We start from the raw sequence: 20416 nt of genomic DNA on the forward strand, positions 1-20416 counted from the left end.
TGTAAAAATCTCATCTGTGGGTTCAAAAAATCAATTTCACAAGTATAAAATGGGGGAGACATTCTAGACAGCAAGACAATTCTGGGTATGACGTATTAGGCTAGACACTGATAAATTAAAGAACATCCACCAATGAAGGAGAAGGGCCTTGAGGGCATACCATATGAGGAACCAGCTATGAAAGAACTGAAGATGATTAGAATGAAGAACAGACCAAGGGAACAGGATAACTGTCTTAAACTATGTGAAGAATTGTCGCTTAAAAGGAGGTTTGGACTTGGCCCCAGAGCACAGAATGTGAAACAATAGATATAATTCACCAAGAAGTGTTATAATAAAAGGGAACTCCCCTCTGATATTCCTATCTATTAGATGTAGATGTAGATGGGGTATAGAGAGAGGATAGGATGACACCTCTCTCCTTTATAACAGTTGCCCAGGCAGGCTCCTTTAGGTCAATGGATGATATTCCTTCAGGACCCACCTGAGGTTGATATTATTTAATGGGCTCTTCAGCTTGTGTTGTAATCTGACTGCGTGACTCCCTCCCCAAATAATCTTTGAATAACCAATTCAGGAAGGTACTTTAAAACTTTGAATGTATTTGGCAAAGAAGGATAATGGTAGGGGATAGAGGTATTAGAGACCCTAATTTAAATGGTAGTAATGAATCTCTAAACTGCAGGCAAATGAAGGAATCAAGATGATAGCTTCTCTCTGGTACAGCCTGGCCAGGGCCATACCAGAGCAGGCAAACTGCTGTTTAATCTTTCAGCTTCTTCTTCAGTAGATGTTAAGCCTAATCAGTTTGAGATATCCACCCTTTCCACCCTCCTCTTCTTCTCCTGCCTACTTCCTGGATCCCTCCTGGACCCTGGGAAACCTAGACGACTAAGATGTTTGACTTCCTAATATCTAGGGGCAGTAGGATCAGAGATGGTGGTCTGATATAGGTTGATGATGGCACAGGAACCACAGGAGGAGCTTGCAGGGTTGAGTTTGCAAGTCTCAATTCCCCAAAGACCAGGATCCACTGATCTCCAGTCTCAGGGACAGGTAAAGAACCAAGAACCTCTGCCAGGGCTACCAACTGCCCTCTCCTGAGTCCTCATGCCTCTCTGGGAACATTCCGACATCCAACTGATCCACCTGTCAATCAGAGTGAACTCCTAGCTCCCAGAGATTCAATATAACAGAAGCAATGAGAAACAGTAAGCACTATCCATAGATAGAATGATGGACTGCCTTAGGAGGTGGTGGGTTCTTCCTCAGTGAATGTCTTTAAGCGAAAGCCAATTGTCAGACATGTTGTAAAGGGAATCCTCTACAGCTCGGACCTGGAATCAGCAAAACTTGAGTTCAAATTTGGCTTGACACTTTTTATTAGACAAGTCACTTAACCTCATCTGCCTTAATTTTCTCATTGTAAAATGGGGATGCTAATAGTACCCATCTCCCAAACTTCTTGTGAGGATCAAATGAGATGATATCTGTAAAGTGCTTTTCTAACCTTAAAGCACTATATAAATGTTAAGTATTATAATGATGGTTGTGGAGATAGGGGTTGAATCAGAAGGCTCATGAGGCCCCCTCTAGCTAAGGTTCTGTACTCCCGAGAAGCCCTAAACATGCCTGCCATCTTGGCAACCCATGTGCCGATCTCCAGTCTGTCTACACTTTAGAAAGACACTCTTTGGTTTCTGAAAAAGGAAGCATCTCAACATCCCCTTAACAAGGACCCAGAGTCACGTATGGCTCCCTTGGTGACTCCATCCCTCTAAGAGGTCAGGTGAAACCACGGATGCACGCAAGGGCCCCAGATCCAGACCAGATAAGCTTACCGCTCTGGGTTGGTGAGGACAAGACCATTAAATACTCTCGAGAGATCTCGGAGGTTAAAGATGTAATGGAACTTGGAAGGCGTGGGAGGCAGATCCTGGACAATGATTTGGTAAAGCATAAGTGTGCAGGTGGTCAATAAGTCACTAATCCAAGCAATCTGTTCCGTAAACACCTACAAAGTGAAACCAAACTGCAAGTGACTGAATGGCCTGATGGAGAAAGAAAGAGTCAAAAAGAAATGCGGGCCACAGAGTTGGGTAGTGGGAGGACAAGCTCATAAAAGAGCCCTGTGAATATTGTCCTTTAATTTGTTTAAGTTGCTGGTGAATATTACTTTAGCTTCGGTTTCTAATTTAAGTTGAAATTACCTTGGTATGGCCTTTCAAGATGGAGGAATAAATTAAATGTAAAGACTCCTCAGAAGGAAATGGCACATTGAAAACGTTGAAGAGAGAAATAAATCTTGGGTCCACTTCGTTACGACCCCCTCCGGCCTTTCCCATTGCAGCAACGAAGCCAAGGTCTTTAAGGGATTTACAATTCATCTCCTTCCCGCGGTCGTAAAGGTAACTCTTCTCCAAAAGGAGCTTCAGCAAAGCTATGGGTTGCTGAGTGCCATACTCATCAACCTTATTTTTTAAGAAGAAAAGAATCGATCAATTGGCCAATCAACAAACATTTAGGTTCCTACTATGTTCCGTACATTGTGTTGAGCAAAGAAAACCAGAAATGATATAATCCTTACCCTCGAGGAGCGTACATTCTTTTTTCCCCCAACAATCACTTTCTATCTTAGTAATAGCTCTAACACAGAAGGTCAAAGGCTACACAAATGGGGTTAAGTGACTTGCCCAGGTCACACAGCTAAGAAGTGTCTGAGGCCACTTTTGAACCCAGGTCCTCCTAACTCCAGGCCTAGCATTCTATCCACAGTGCCACCCCAACTGCCCCAAGGAGCTTACATTCCGTCATGGAAGATACATTGTCAGATGTGGCTGCACATTAGCTGTGCCCTTACCCTACCAGAGAAATACTTTTTTTCCAGAATGGCTCCCAAATTATCCCATTATCTCATATTCCAACATTAACATATAATGTTAAATGCTAGACAGGACAGGGATGTGCTGGTAAGTGTTTAACAACCAACTCTCCCCAAAAAATAATGTACTTGGGAGCAGCTGGGTAGCTCAGTAGATTGAGAGCCAGGCCTAGAGATGGGAGGTTCTAGGTTCAAATCTGGTCTTAGTCATTTCCTAGCTGTGTGACTCTAGGCAAGTCACTTAATCCCACTGCCTAGGCTTTACTATTCTTCTGAAGGCAGAAGGTAAGGCTTTTTAAATAATAATAATAATAACATACACATGATATTTTAAAGTTTAATTTGTATTATTATTGTCATTTTATAACATCTATGAAATCAAGAAATCAAGTCCTGATTTGTAGCATTTCCGAGACATAAATCAGTGATTCCCAAAGTGGGTACTACCACCCCCTGGTGGGTGCTGCAGCGATCCAGGAGAGCAGTGATGGCCACAGGTGCATTTATCTTTCCTATTAATTACTATTAAAAATGTTTTTAATTAATTTCCAGGGGACTCAGTAATATTTTTTTCTGGAAAGGGGGCAGATAGGCCAAAAAAGTTTGGGAACCACTGACATAAATGATCACACTGAAAACTTAATCATCAGCATTCCTGAGCCTGCTTGAGCTAGCTCCAACACACACCAGACCCCTATGCAAACTTTGCCAAAGAAGCCTCTGTACCCAGAAATATCCTCATCGTGTATAGTGATGATCTCCCTCCTTAAATGGGGAAAATCAGAACCTTGTAGGCCTAAGTGGGTGGGAACTATGCCTATTTCCAGGAAGCAAGAAAGGAAAGGCAATGAATTATTATTTCAAGTGGCAGAAGAGTCTAAATTCACTTACTAGCACATTGTTATTGAATTTGACCACTATTCTTCTTTTAAAAAATTAAACAGCCATACCATTGTTGGGGTTGTACCCCAAAGAGATCATTGATAAACAGACTTGTACGAAAATATTTATAGCTGCGCTTATTGTGATGGCAAAAAACTGGAAAATGAGGGTATGTCCTTCAATTGGGGGATGGCTTAACAAATTGTGGTATCTGCTGGTGATGGAATACTATTGTGCTCAAAGGAATAATAAACTGGAGGGATTCCATGTGAACTGGAACGACCTCCAGGAACTGATGCAGAGTGAAAGGAGCAGTGCCAGAAGAACACTGTACACAGAGACTGATACACTGTGGTAAAATCGAATGTAATGGACTTCTGTACCAGCAGCAATGCAATGACCCAGGACAATTCTGAGGGACCTATGGAAAAGAACGCTACCCACATTCAGAGGAAGAACTACAGGAGTGGAAAGAGAAGAAAAACAACTGCTTGAACACATGGGTTGAGGCAGACATGATTGGGGATGTAGACTCGATACTACCACACCAATGCAACTATCAACAATTTGGAAATAGGTCTTGATTAATGACACATGTTAAAACCAGTGGAAATGTGCATCGGCTATGGGGGGGGGGTGGAGATTGGGGGGGGAAGGGGAAAGTAAGAGCATGAATCATGTAACCATATTAACTTTTCTAAAAAATAAAAATTATTAAAGAAAAAAATTAAAGAGTCCATAGGTAGAGAGATAAAGAAGCCCCACAACCACTCTGGAGCCTCCAAATAAGAATACATACTTCTCCCCTTTCTCTACCTGTTCTCAATGAAATCTTTAATTTACCTTTGGCATATTCATATCATCCATGAACACCAGGAGACGTTTCCCCATTGGTGGTCCATAAGTGTCTTTGGTTCTCTTCTCAACATTTGCTTCCAAATTCCTTTGAATGTCCATGGATGTGGTACGAGAAGAGAAATTAACGATGAGTACAATCTAAATTAGAAAGAGATAGTGATGGAGATAGGAAGAGAATTATGTTGAGTAGCGTAATTCTGCCTTATTACGGTCAATCACAAAAGTGTGAATAAGTTTCAAACTGTTTCACTAATTTAACCCTTTTCATCTTACTGAAATTATTTATTAAATCAACTTCATCGTGCTTTAAGCCATAAATCAGACCTTTTCTCTGAAAGAGGCCGATCCTGCCTGCCAATGGCAGATTAGCCATTTTCTACATATGGACCTTGGAAGCAGTACAGTAAATTCAAATCAATTGAAAAAAATTATTAAGTACCTATTATGTAAAAGTAGCCACTAAAGATACAAAGATAAAAACAGCCATGGCCCTCAAGGGGCATATATTCTACTTGACTAAAGTGAGGTGAAAAAGGCACTAGAAAAGTCGAGATAACTTCTCACCCTCTCACAGTTTTATAAGATGACCACTAGCCAGGAGCAAAAAGCACAGCCCACTCCGACATCCCTGAAGATGACCATCTCTCCATCTCCTCCCTAGCTTGCTTCACCTCTGCTAACCCTATTTTTACCCTCTTCATGACCTCTCATCCCCCCACTTCTAAGAACTTTCTCAGGTTGTTGATCAGCCTTCTGCTACTCATCATCCCTTGCCAAACTGCAGCCCAGGATTGCTCCCATTATCCGCCTTTTCTGTTCCTACTCACATGATGCTGACCAGAACTGAAAGATGTCTTACAACCAGCCTTACTGGGTACACTACTAAGTGTGTTGGGTGCTATCGGGGAGAAGTGAGTAGCAGAAACTGCCCCATGACAAGAGAAAAGATGTGGCTGGACCTGGCCAGCGATAACCACCATGTTCCAAAGGTGGGAGCCAGAGGGAAAAGTGAGTGATTTTTTTTCCCTGTTTAGCCTTTACCTCCCACCTCAAACCTATACCCAAATGGGCACAGAAATGCTACGTTAGTAAAGGAGGAGTTGAGGAACTCTACTAAGCAGGAGAGAGATGTGCTCAGCTTAAGGGAAGAAGAGAAGGCCTGGAACAATTTCTGTGAGGAATGTGACAGAATCAATGAGAGAGGAGTAAAAGGAATATCAAACAAGAGGGAAAGTAGACAACATAAATTTGTAGTGGATTCAGTCAGCATAATTCTATGACTTCCTCCTAGGGAATATGGGAGAATGCAAAAAAGGAGGAGAAAAGCACACATTGAAAAGGTGACGAGGTAAAGTTTAACAAAAAGGGTATTTTGAGTATCTTATTTTATTTGCTTATTTTTAAACTCTTACCTTCTGTCTCAGAATCAATACTAAGTATTGGGGTCCAAGACAGAAGAGTAATAAGGACTGGGCAGTGACTTGTCCAAGGTCACACAGCAGCTAGGAAGTATTGAGGTCACATTTGAACCCAGGACCTCCAATCTCCAGGCCTGGCTCTCTATCCACTAAGCCACCTAGCCACTCCAGTTTGAGTACTTTATATGGAAGGAAAATGCAAAATATGTAAAAGAATTAGAAATAATAGATTAATGAGCTAATATGTGATCCAATTAGTTGACTAAGTTGCAAAGAGTTTTTTGTAGATATTAAAGAGCTAGAAAAATATGGGTTATTATTAATTAAGAACAAGAACTTACATAGAGGTCTTGGTTCAAATTCTTTAGAAAGTTCTGGGTAGTAGCTGTCTTAGAGGTACCAGATTCACCCACGAAAATAACAGGGTGTTTAATTTTAACCATTTGCTCCAACAACCACGTTGTACGGGTGGTATCCACTGTGTGAACTATGAAACATTTAAAAATTCATTTAAAATGCAATAGATTGAACATCTGGCAGCCTAAAGTTGATTTACTAGGGGACAAAAGACCTTGACAATCTCCTCCAAATCAGCTACATAGCTCAGGCTCTTCTTGGCTTTACTAAAGTCTAGAACTGGTAGAGCTGATTATTTTCAATTGCATTGGTCCCTCAGATTTTTAATCCTGATACTTTCAAATGGACAGCATCCCAAAATTCAAATTTACAAGACAGAATAATTTGAGGAATGATTGTTTGCTCCATGAAAGTATCCATTACCTCATTTTCCTCCAAATAAGTAGTAATAGTGCCCTGAAGTTGAACTGTTATCCACTTCCTCCCATTAATACAAACTCAACATGCTGGAGGGCTTTCTCAGCATCTCCAGACATCCTAAAGATGCCAGCATGGCTTTCTGGCTATCCACAAGTCATCCCTTACCCTGGCCATGTGACTAGTCTATTGTCTCTTCCTATCATACATCTCTCAGTCACGTCCTTTACTCCTGCCTTTCTTCAGAGTGCCTACATGTCGTGGCTCATGCTCACATCTTCCATGATGTATCTCGCCATTATTCTCAGAGTAACAATTCATTTCAGTTCTACGAAGACCCTGGTATTCTATGCCTTGCTTCCACTAGTCTAATGTTGTTATTAAAAAGAATGTCTGTTAAAAATGGTTTTGACATTTAATTAAGGAAAAATAAAGTATTATCAATTTTTTAAAAAAATAATATCTGGTTCAGTCTTAAAATCCGACTTGCACAGATCTCAGGAAAAGAACAATCATATAAAAAGTCACACTGAGCAGTCTAACATTTAAAAACCAATTCTAGAGACTTCCAGTCTCTATTTCCTGCCTCATCTGTTTTTTGCCTCTTACCACTAGACAGCACAGTAGAGACAACCACGTGCCATCTGCTGCACTTGTCAAAAATGGCAGAAACCATGGGATACAAGTAAGGCCAGCCATGGAGGTGCCCAATGGGAACCATGTTATAGCATGCTAAGCCCACCGCCATCACTATCTTTGTATGTTCTACTGCTCCTTCTATAATGCTGAAAATTATAGTTCGAAATGGACAAATATAGAGCACGAAAACATCATTACCTAAAAGAACTTGTCCTTTATTAAAAAGTGATAACCACTTAAGAAATCAATACTAAACCATACTGACCTCAATTTCTGTTGGCTAAGCCTCTGAAATGAATTCACAAGGATGCTTTTCTCTCCCCCAGATTCAGCAGAAATAATTATTCTCGGGCTAATTTTATTTTCTCTTACCCAGGATGTCAATAAATTTCTGATCTCGGTCATGAATGTACTCGGGAACCAGTCTGCTCCATGGAAGCCACCTCTTCTTTTTGTAATCAAAATGGAAGTCATACAGTGTTGGAAGCTGACCTAAAGCAAACAGTAGACACTTCAGCTCTAGAACACTGGAAATTAAGTCAAACTTAGAGACTCCAGCTTATGAACTGTTTTTATAAAGACAGCAAAATTGTCTATTCTCATGACATCGAGATTATCTTACAATCATTTTATACTTTAAAATATTAGAGACAGGGGGCAGCTGGGTAGCTCAGTGGATTGAGAGTCAGGCCTAGAAACAGGAGGTCCTGGGTTCAGATCTGGCCTCAAACACTTCCCAGCTGGGTGACCCTGGGCAAGTCACTTGACCCCCATTGCCCACCCTTGCCACTCTTCCGCCTTGGAGCCAATACACAGAAGTTAAGGGTTTAAAAAAATAAATTTAAAAAAATATTAGAGACAAGCTGCTGATCTTCATCAGTAAAGGGAGTTTCTACAAGAGTTCCCTAACAAGGAAATCATCAGATAAAAAGAGAGCTATGCTAAGACCCCATTCTAAGTAGATATTCAAGTTCAAATCTTCCGGGGGGGGGGGAACTTGTTAATAAATAGCTGTCTTTTTTATTTTTTATTGATTAATTAAGGAAATTTTTCCATGGTTACATGATTCCTGTTCTTTCCCTCTCCTCCTCCCATAGCCAATGTGCAATTGCACTGGGTTTTACACATATCAAATAAATAGCAGTCTTGAGGCAGCAAAGCGGTTCAGTGGATAAAGTGCCAGATCTGGAGATAGGAGATTCTGAGTTCAAAATCTGGCCTCAGACACCTCCTAGCTAGGTGACCCTGGGCAAGCCACTTACTCCAAATTGCCTAGCCCTTACTAGTCTTCTGCCTTGGAACTGATACTGAGTATCGAGCCTAAGATAGAAGGTAAGGGTTTGGGGTTTTCTAAAATTAGAAATAATAATAAATGGCAGTCTTCAGATAAAGACATCTTTTCGTCCCCTGAGTAGAAAGAAAAAGGCCTCCATATAATGATTTTGGTAGGTTTTTTCTTCAAAGCCCTGCTTTGTATTTTTCTATGAAGATGCTATGTAAAGAGATATATGCTAGGAAATTGTGGTGCTGTAAAAACAGAAGATTATCAAGAAAAACTGATTACTAAAAAAAGAAAAACCATATCTAACTATGCAACAGGGCAGAAGGACTTTCCTTTGTAACTCAAGGACACGGCTAGGTAAGGATAAGGAAGAAATATTACAAAGTTGGCAGGAATATGAAAAATCCAAATAACCGCTTCAGGACCAAATCAATGCCTTAGCTAAAATCAACTCAATCCACAAGCCCTTATTAAGCAGTCTACTATAAGTCAGACACTATGCCAGGTGATGGGGATACGAGGACAAAAATGAAATATTCTGCCCAAACTTACAAGAGGGCACTCCAGCTAGGAGGGGAGATGGCCAGTACAGAGATGAAAATGGGGGGGGGAGGGTGAAGTATCTTGTATATAGAAAATGGCTTTTAAATGACAGTTCAACTAACCTTTGAATTAGGGAGTAAAGGAGGAAGGGAGGACACTACATGGCTTAGAATCTTCAAGACATATAAAATGAGGGAATCTGATCTCAGCAGGAACTTACTACCGTCACCTAATCCACAACCAAACAAACTCCTTTTTAAGGGGTCCAAATCTATGACTTCATCAGGGTGAGGAACTTACCCTGATGAGGATTGCCAACTGCTCTGTGGCTTGGTCTTCAAACAGAGCCTCGGGCACTGAAAGGTTAGGTGTTGTGCCTCCGGCCCCTCAGCTTCTGTCTTAGTAGCTGGGAACGCCATTACTCTGAGACCCCAGACCTCTATTCACCATACCACAATAATTCTCAAATGTGGTCCCAAATAATACCAGTGTCACTTTCTGAATATAGAATTTGGGAGGATGGGTCATCACGACCAGCACCAACCTGGCAATGAACCAGGCTTGGCCCAGTCTTCATCTTCAGCTACTGTTGACATGGAGGAAACTCTTTTAACACATTCATCAAATTTAAGTCTCCCATCATCAAGGAGGGAGGACCCCAAGGAGCAGTAGAGGGCCTCCAAGAAGAAGCATTCCAAGATTTCTAATTCTTCTACTTCTGTTTCAAGCAAGGAATCCAACATCTTGGTTAACTGAGTCACCTAATATATGGAAAAAAGGGAAAGCACATGGTTCAGAATTCTAGACCCACTTGAGGAGCTCCAGCTACACATTGATCAATCAGTCATTAAGCATCTATGAAGAACCTGTCCTAGGGAAGTCACTGTGGGATGCTGGGGATAAAAAGACAGAAGAAAAACCACCTCTGATCTCAAGGAGCTCACATTCTATTGAAGGAAATGGCACATACACATATAAATAGATAAAAATACATCCAAGGCAAACAAGTTGGGGAAGCACGAGCAGGTGGAGGATCAGGAAAGGCCTCATGGAAGAGGTGGAGTTTGAGCTGAGTTCTGAAGGAAGCAAGAGATTCTAAGAGATGAAGGTGAGGAAGGAGGCCCCTCTGGCCAGGGCAGAGATAAACAAGGGGGTTGAAGTATCATGGGGATGGAGAATGGCTTTTGAATGACAGTTCAGCTAGACCTTAGAAAGCCTGAAAAGGAATAATGTATTGGGAAATTCACATAAAAATATAACCCTTTAGCTGGCATACAACGCCAAGGCATGTGAGGGGGAAACCACATGGCCAAATGAAGCCTGGGACTCTCTGAATGGGCTGGCAGAAGCCCCTGACCCAGCCAGTGGTGTGGCATGGTTGTGCCTGGACATCAGAACACATGACCCAGACTGCCCAATCAGAATGCCAAGTAGGTGTAACACCATTGGCTGTATAAGAGCTGAGGCCAGAGGAAAACTCAAGGTCCTTTTTTATTAAGATTCCTCCCTGAATACAATGCCTCTCTCTCTGGCCTTAATTTATCTGGCCCAACCATGTGCCTGGTCCAGCTGAAAATTTGGGACCTGAAGAAGCATTGAGTCTGCGAGACCATGGTAGTTAGAAAGACCTAGTAATATCTCTCTCTTTTACAAATAAATAATTATAAATTTAATATGTCTCCAAGGTTCATTTTTGAATACCAAACAGAAGAGTTCCATCATTGAGCAACTTGAGGTGGATGGGTAAGGGAGTAACATGGTCAGATCTTCTGGTTCAGAACGATCATTTTGGCAACTGTGTGGAAGATGGATTGGAGATGGAAAGATCGAAACAGAGAGATGATTAGGAGGCTTTCATGATAAGCCAGGTGATGGAGGCCTGGACATCTTGGCCAACCATGGAATGGTTATCAATTTCTCTAAATAGCTGTAGCCTTTGACACTATCACCCTCTCCTGAAAATTCTCTCTTCTCTAGGTTTGCATGACACTGTTCTTCCCTGGATCTCCTCCTATCTGTCCACTGACCACTACTCAGCTTGTTTTCCTTGTTCTTTGTCCAGATCACATCCATAAAGTATGGGTGTCTATCCCCCCAGGCTCTATCTTGGCCCTTCTTCTCTCTTCTCTCTATACCAGTGATTCCCAAAGTGGACATCCCCCACCCCCGTGGGTGCTGCAGTGATCCGGGGAGCGGTGATGGACACAGGTGCATTTGGGGGCAGTGAATAACTGTAAGGGGGCAGTGATAGTATGTGACAGGGAGCGCTAAGTAATATTTTTTCTGGAAAGGGGGCAGTAGGCCAAAAAAGTTTGGGAACCCCTGCTCTATACCAACTTGCTTAGAAAAGTCCATCAGCTCCCTAGTTCAACTATGATCTCCATGTAGATGTTCTCAGATGTATTTATATAGCCCTAGAAACACTCTCTAGAACTCTAGTCCTATGTTACCAATTGCCTCTTGGGCATCTCAAATTGGATGTCTTGTAGGAATCTCCAATTAAACATGACCAAAACAGAATTTATAATCAAATCATCCTCCATTCCCGATTTCTCTACTACTGTTGAAGGTACCATGATCTTCCCAGTCACACAGGCTCACAAACTCAGTATTATTCAAGCTAGGCAGGTAGGTGGAGCAATGGCTAGTGCTGGACCTGGAATCAGGAAGATTTGTGTTCAAATCTGACCTCAGACACTTACTCTATGACCATGGACAAGTCATTGAATCCTGTTTGTCTGTTTCCTCACCTGTCAAATGACCTTGAGAAGGAAATGGCAAGTCACGCCAGCATCTTTGCCAAGAAAATCTCAAATAGGGTCATGAAGATTTGGACATGACAGAAAAATGATGACCGCCTCCCTTCCCACCAAGTAATGTCAGACTTCTTTGTCTGGCATTTAAGACCCCTCCAAAAACCTAGTAGCGATCTGACAGTTGGCATTTATTAAGCACTCAAGGTGGGTCAGGCACTGTGCTAAATATTGGGCATATGAAGAAAAATAGCCACAGTCCTCAAGGAGCTCACATTCTAATGGAAGACACATGTATGAGATATGTGCCAAGTGATCATCTGAAAGGGGAAGAAAGTAGCAGCTGTCAGTGAAGGGAAGGTGGAGAGAGACAAGGAAAGGCCTCCTGTGGAAGGCTGGATTTAAACTAAGCCATGAACAAAACCAAGAACACTAAGAAGCAGACATGAGAAGAGACTACTCCAGCCATGGAAGTCAGCCAGTTCAAAGGGATGGAGGTTAGAGATGAAACATCTTGTGCAATTCACAGCAAGGAGGTTCATGAAGCCCAAGGATAAGAGTCACGTATGCAAAGACTGGAGAAGTGGAAGGTTCCAGGTTATGAAAAGCTTTCAATGCTAACCAAGGAGCTGACATTTGATCCTAGACCCTCTAGATCCTAGACTCTTAGATCCTCCATCTGATAGTGATATCGGAGCCTTAACTGACATCACTCCACCCAACCTTGTCAGCCATTGGTCCCCTAGGCACATTTTATATTCTCCATGGCTTTGCTTGGATGCTCCCTGTGCCTAAAGGATCATTCACCATCCCCATCTTCTATTTGCCTCATATAATTATTGTTCAGTCGTTTTTCAGTTATAGCCAACTTTTTGTAACACTGTTTGGCTTTTGGTTTTTTAATTAATTAATTTTAAAATATTTTCTCATGGCTACATGATTCATGTTCTCTCCCTTCCCTCTTCCCTCCCTGCTCCCAGAGTTGACAAGCAATTCCTCTGGGTTATACGCAATACCTATTTATTCGTTTTTGTAATAATCTTTTAAAACCAAAACCTATTTGGGGTTTTCTTGACAGAAATACTGGAATGGTTTCCCCATTTCCTTCTCCAGCTCATTTGATATATGAAGAAACTGAGGCAAACAGGGTTCAGTGACTTGCCTAAGGGTCACCAGCTAGGAAGTGTCCAAGGCCAGATGTGAACCCAGGAAGTAGCCCAGTGCTCTCTGCACTGTGGCACCACCTAGCTGCCCTTGGTTTGCCTCCTTCCCATCTTTTAAAGATTAACCAAAAGTCTAAATTTCCCTGATCCCTCTGCTTATGGTAATGATCTCACGAAGCACTTTGTTTTAGAGGCCCTCGATTGCAAATATTCTTTAATGGTGTGTAATTTATCCTTCTACCAGACTGTAAGCTTCTAGAGGGCATTCCCTGAATCTTAGTCTATCACATTTTTTTTTTATTTCTACCAGCTCTATACACAGGAAGTTTATTGTTGTCAAGGAGGAGGAGGAGGAGGAAGAGCAATACTTTACCATATTTAGATCTGTCTGAGGAACTATAGTCTTAAGCTTCTCTCCTTGCCTGCCATCTACTATTCCTTCCACAATCATGTCAATAAGGTAGGGGCAATACTTCTTGAAGAGTTGATTCAAATACTTTTGCTCTTGCTGTAAAAGAACATCATTCAAATATGTTACCGAGGGCTGTTGACTTATTAGAATGGTAGGTAATAGAGGTTTTATTGTTATTATCAAAAGACAGGTGAAAGCTGCTTCTCCTGGATCTGATGAAACCTGACCAGTGGGCAAGTGATAAAGATGAAGAGGCAGGACCCTCTTCCAATAACGGATGGCACTATTATCCACTACTGATGTATATATTGGGTAAGTGGATTATGGTAGGAATCTCTGATTTCGATTGATTGCGAATAATTTGAAAATAGTTTTCTTTGGGAGCTATATTTATATTACTTCTGGTATATAAACAAACCTGTCGGTCAGTGGCTTTTAACCTCAGCTCTGTGGATTTGTTTTGTAATATTTGATGACTATTTCAATACACTGACTGCCTTTGGAAGCCCAGGTATTTTATTTTATGCATTTAAATATATCATCCATGGGCTTCACAAGGCTGCCTAAGAGGTCCATGGTGCAAAGGAGGCTAAGAACTCCTGCTCTGTTTATAATAAAGAAACAAGATGATTTCACTGAAAAAAAAAATACAAAATAGGGAACAGAAACCCCTCGCTCATTTTAAGTGGCTTTGCCACTTAGTACTTTTGAGATCCAGGGCCAGTCCACTTAATTATTCTCATCCTCAGCTTCTTCATCAATAAAATAGGGATAATAATCGCTGTCCTACTTGTCAGACTCAGTCGGAGACATTCTACTCCATAGTAATCCTTTGTCACTACTTTTTGGATACGAGTTCAATCAGCTCCGAGTTCTGCTCACTTGTGTCATTCTCACTTTAGAAAAATCATTTACCTTGTTGGTGATCTGGTTAACCCACATGTTCCAATAAGGCTCATATTTCAAGTTTTTAGGATCGACATAAACCATCCCACATCGGGAGACGGTGGCGGGAGACGCATACTGTAAGTCCCCAACCTGTAGAAACAAAACAAAGCTATTAAACAAATATCAAACAAAGCTATTTTCTAAGTGCTCATGAAACAATCAAGGTGCATATTGCCCAAGGTATAGCTGGTGAGCCAGAAATCGGACCGCCATCTTTTCATGTGCAAACATTTTTCAGTTTTAAATGAACTCATTTACCATTTGATGGAATTCAATAGACATTGATTCAGCATGGATGCTGGCATCGTGCCAAGCTATAGGATGGACCTTCCTTCTACATTCTGCATCTTCCTAACTCCCAGAGCCCCAGGGACCTTCTCTGATGGCCACACAACTTTGGTTTCAGGCAAGCGGCAAAGAAAGACAGATACACAAGCAAGGAGTCATGACCCAATATTTAAGACCCTAATCCAACCCAACCCAACCCTACACGCCCCGGTGAAATAAGTGCTTCCTGTGTGCAGGACATTGGGGTAGAGGCACAAAGACAAAGTAAAAAGCCTTCCTGGCTTTCAAGGATCTTACATTCTATTGGACTGACATATCTTTGGGAAAATGGCTGAGGTTTATGGTCAAAATACCAAGAGCTTTTGACTTTGATGGGAAAATGTTCTCAAAAGTTGAACTACACCAACAAAATTAACTCATTTAATTTATTTATATATATGTGTGCATATACATATATATATGCATATATATATATATATAAAAAAAATTTTTTTTACATAACAAGTAATGTGGCTTACTGGATAGAGAGCCAGCCTTGGAGTCAGGAAGACCTAAGTTCAAGTCCTACCTCTAGTACATACCGACTTTATAACCTGAGACAAGTCACTTTAAACTCTCGGTGCCCCGTGCAACACTAAGCTGCAGAGAACCCTGACCTACCTTAAGTAGAGGGAGTTTCCTCTCCAGAGAGTTTCCTATACCAGGGCTCCTTAACCTGAACTTGGGATTTTTAAACTCATTTTGTAAATGAATTTCAGTGAAATAGGCTGGGCTTCACCACACTGCCAAAAGGCACAAAAAAAATGTTAAGAGCCCCTGTCCTAGACCAATGAAACCTCCTAGACCAATGAAACCACAGATACCGTCCCCCCAAATTCATTTACACCATGCAAGCAGAAAAATAGATAACCATATGCAAAAATACCTTTGATAAACAGCCAATATGAACAAATCATGGGTGTGCGATTAGTGATGTCATTAACATTTAGCTCAGAATGATTTCCCCACCACTTACCTCAAACAACAGAGAGCAATGAGCCTGAAGCCGGATGCGTTCCCCATTTGCCAAGGTCAATAGCTTGTTGTCATCCATCACAGAATTCATATTTTCTACCCAGAGTGCATCCACATCACCATCAAATAAAATGTATCTGAAGAAAGGTGGTAAAAGTGAAAAGTGGCTCATAAGCATCACTTGCCTCTCAGTGGTAACCCCCAATAAGGAGCAAGGACCCTAGTTTGGGGGAGCTTCTTGAGAGACAAGAGAAAGGATTCAAAGTCCCCACAGCACAAACATTCCCTAATGATGAGAGCTGTCCCAAGGTAGAATGGACAGTCTCAGAAGGGAAGCGGGAATCCATTGCCTGGGGAGGAGACGAGTTCCCCCTCAAGGAGGGAAGGAGAGCCTTCGAGAAGATGCTGGATGACTATTTGTCGAGTATGTTGTAGAGAAGGATTCCTTTTAAGTTATGGATTGGGCCAGATGGTCTCTGAGGTCTCTCCCAACTCTGAAACTCTAGGATTTTGTCCTAACTCCATATCATAGGGTAATAGACTTTAACATAGTTAAAAGGAGCCTTGGAGACCATGTAACTCAACCCCCTCATTTCAGAGACTGGAACTGAGGTCCAGGGAGGATCACACAGCAAGTAAGTGGTAAATGCGGGCATCAAACAGAGATCCTCTGATTCTAAAGCCAGCAACCTCTCCTGATGTCTTCAAGCATCTTTTGGCATTACAGCATCACAAGACAAATTGTACACTGGCTATTTCAACAGGGAAGACAGAATCACACGCAGGTTATATTCACCTGAGACCAGTCCACAGTGGCTATCCAGATTACTCTGTTGAACTGGAATCTTGTACTCTCAAATACCATTTGAAATAATCATGAAACAGCTGGCCTTCAGAGTGAGGGACCTGGGATTTGGCAGGTTTGGAATTATTAAGTGTATTTGCCAAATAGATTTTGAGCTAAAATAGAAAATCAGAATCTTCCTGGCCTTCATTAGGTCTTATTTCGTCATAAAGTAATTTTTAAAAACAAAACAAAACCCACACATCTTTCATCTTAGAATCAGTACTGTATATTGGTTCCAAGGAAGAAGAGCTAAGCAATGGGTTAAGTGACTTGCCCAGGGTTACACAGCTAGGAAGTGTCTGAGGCCAGATTTTAACCCAGGGCCTCCTGTCTGTTGGCCTGGATCTCAATCCACTGAGCTACCTCGCTGCTCCCCACAAAGTAATTCCTTTTTTTTTTTTTGAAAAATTTTATTTAATTAATTAATCTAGAATATTTTTTCATGGTTACATAATTCGTGTTCTTTTCCTCCCCTCTTCCCACCCCCCTCCCATAGCCAATGAGCAATTCCACTGGGTGTTACATGTGTCATTGATCAAGACCTATTTCCATATTATTGATATTTGCATTAGGGTGATCGCTTAGAGTCTGCATCCCCAATCGTATCCCTATGGACCCACCCACAAAGTAATTCTTTTTTTTTCTAACCCTTACCTTCCGTCTTGGAGTCAATACTTGGCTCCAAGGCAGAAGATTGGTAAGGGTAGGCAATGGGGGTCAAGTGACTTGCCCAGGGTCACCCAGCTGGGAAGTGTCTGAGGCCAGATTTGAACCTAGGACCTCCCGTCTCTAGGACTGGCTCTCAATCCACTGAGATACCCAGCTGCCCCCCACAAAGTAATTCTTAATAATATCGTTGACCTATAGATATCCATATGATTTTTGATCATTTCATAGTGACTAAAGTCTTCTGAGGACACTTACTTTCTCTCTCTCTTGTCAGTTGGCTTATTGGTTTCCCTGAAGATGTTTGACAGAACTCCATCTGTCCAGTCTCGGGTAGAAGGATCCAAAATGCCATATAATTCGATCACGCTCATGGCCTTGGGGTTTAGTATGTAGAGCTTCGTCACTAAGCCAAGCCTAATTTAAAGACACCAATGTGTTATGGTACGAGAGATGCAAACCTGAACAGGATGTTTAGATGGAGATCTGCAGTCCAGGGTTGAAAGCACACCACCAGCTAAGGAGAAACTGACTCCAGAGCTCTCTGTGCCTTATCTGACCCTTTGTAAGGCTCTCAGAACATACCTACTTTCAGGCTCAGGTTCTTTGGATTAGGAGAGGACGGACAGTGTTGTTTGGGAGATGATCTGAAGGCAGATTTTGCCTTAGAGCGCAATAGAGACATCAATGATTACCCTTCCATTGATGGTATACAGGAGAAAACTCTAAGCCCTTTGAGGGCAAACAAGTCAGACTCATAATAATTGATACGTAGAGACCCATTCTTGACTTTCCAATCCATAAAAGATAGAGTCAAGTACTTTTTTCTGATAATACCTGCTTCTGATCTAAGAATCAGAAGGAGGAATTCATCTAAGAAATAATATAAAATAACTGTTCCATGGCCAAAAATTTTAAAAGGATCCTTAGCCAATTACATAAAATAATCTAATAATGCTAATTAATTAATGGCAAAGCTTAAATTTTTAAAGTCATCTTAAGTCAATGAAGCATTTTTTCTCAATGAAGCATGTTTTTCTTTTAATGAGACATTCGAATAGGTCAAATGAATGAACATACATAAACACACACACGTACACACACGTACGCACGTACATCAAGTTGGGTACAAAAATAACATATCATTCAATAAGACAAACAGAAGGGAAAGCGGAAAGGGAAAGGGGGGAATAAAAAGGAAGAATTAATCCTAAGCAATATAAGGAGGGGATAAGAAACAAAAAGAAGGAAACATATAACGAGAATAAAGAATTAACATTAGCAATCATAATCATTAGTGTGAATGGGATAAATTCACTCATAAAATGGAAGGGGATGGCAGAATAATTAGAAAGCAGAATCTAACAATATGTTGTTTACAAGAAACACTTGAAACAGGAATATGCCCACAGTTAAAAATAAAGAGTAATAATTCAGCTTACATTTAAAAAAGGCAGGGATAGTAATCATTCACTACCTCAGACAAAGCAATAGCAAAAATATATCTAATTAAAAGATATAAACAGAGAAATTACATATTGTTGAAATGTACCATAAATAATAAATGAATATCAATGTAAATATATATGCAATGTCAGAAGAATTTTCCTATTAGTTCAACTAGCTAAAGTCAATAAGTCAGAATAAATCAGGAAATAGATTTTATTACATTCAGGGTGACATTCTCTAGCAGCAGTTGATGTGGAATACATCATTCACAATTTAGCAAGCAATACTTATACATTGTATGAAAGAAAGAAAGAGAAAGATGACTATTCATCAAAATATAAGTAGTTGTACCAAAAAAATAGTGTACTTAAAGAAAAGTATATTTCATTTGCTGCAGGAGATGAAAAAGGGAATTATTTTCTTAGTATATCTAGTTTCACTCTGTCAAAGAGAATTGTCCATCAGACCAGACAAGGGAGGAGGACATCCCTTGGACTCTGAAATCCTCTACCTTTAGTAATTAAGTCTTGGAACCAACAAGAGAAAGTAAGATGCTTACGCACATCATCTACTGTAACTGGTGTTACACTTCATATATAAAATATACAGCAAAATGGTTGATGCAGAACAAGATGGAGTCAGTTATGTTCTCTCAAACAATTCCATTTCAGCAGCAACAATTGTCACAACATCTAAATTCTTTTTTTTTTTTTAATTTTTTTGAAACCTATTAACTTCTGTATATTGACTTATAGGTGGAAGATTGGTAAGGCTAGGCAATGGGGGTCAAGTGACTTGCCCAGGGTCACACAGCTGGGAAGTGTCTGAGGCCGGATTTGAACCTAGGACCTCCTGTCTCTAGGCCTGGCTCTCAATCCACTGAGCTACCCAGCTGCCCCCAAACATCTAAATTCTTAAAGGAAAAGTTAAATGAGTTACAGGAAAAAAAAATAGACAACAAAACTATAATAGTAAGAGACCTCGATTTATCCCTCTGAGTCTTAGAGAAATATAACTTAAAAAATAAACAAAAAATAAATACTGAATAGAATTTTAGAAAAGCTAACAGAGGACTTTTGGAGAATACTGAATGAGAATAGAAAAGAGTGTACATCTATCTCATCTGTGCATGGCACCTTCACAAAATGTAATCATAAAAACATCACGAATAGATGTGGAAAAGCAGATATATGTATTGTAAAAACAAGCTGCCTAGAAGATAAATGGGAAATAATCAACAGAGGAAAGGTATTAAAATTAAGGGGGAGAGGGGTAGCAGAGGAGAGAATATGTATTTGAGAAATGTTACAAAGATGAAATTAACAGGCCTTTCCATATAAATTGTTTGAAAAAGTAGGGGGAATCCTAACAAATTCCTCCTGGGATACAAATATGGTCTTGATACCTCAACCAGGGAGAGTCATAGAGAATTTTAAAAATTATAGACCTAGAGATTTCATAAATATTAATTCAATTTTTTGAATAAAATATTAGCAAGGAAACTATAACAACATATTTCAAAGATTATTCACTATAACCAGGTTGGATTTACAAAAAAAAAAAAAAAAAAAAAAAAAAAAAAAAAAAAAAAAGAACAAG

General features: G+C 40.5%; 1 protein-coding gene across 1 annotated transcript in view; it reads right to left on the minus strand.

The window, feature by feature from the left end:
• DNAH10 (dynein axonemal heavy chain 10) overlaps positions 1-20416 on the minus strand; it is a 185857-nt gene that overhangs the window by 59692 nt on the left and 105749 nt on the right. The window contains exons 28-37 of the mRNA XM_044685402.1: positions 17627-17785; positions 15857-15992; positions 14521-14643; positions 13567-13701; positions 9822-10038; positions 7825-7944; positions 6381-6526; positions 4607-4759; positions 2211-2471; positions 1842-2014 (exon numbers count right to left, since the gene is read on the minus strand). Coding sequence (XP_044541337.1) covers positions 1842-2014; positions 2211-2471; positions 4607-4759; positions 6381-6526; positions 7825-7944; positions 9822-10038; positions 13567-13701; positions 14521-14643; positions 15857-15992; positions 17627-17785 — 1623 coding nt within the window. The remainder of the gene's footprint in view (positions 1-1841; positions 2015-2210; positions 2472-4606; positions 4760-6380; positions 6527-7824; positions 7945-9821; positions 10039-13566; positions 13702-14520; positions 14644-15856; positions 15993-17626; positions 17786-20416) is intronic.

Source organism: Gracilinanus agilis, chromosome 1 (genome assembly GCF_016433145.1).
Source record: "Gracilinanus agilis isolate LMUSP501 chromosome 1, AgileGrace, whole genome shotgun sequence".
NCBI lineage: Eukaryota > Metazoa > Chordata > Mammalia > Didelphimorphia > Didelphidae > Gracilinanus > Gracilinanus agilis.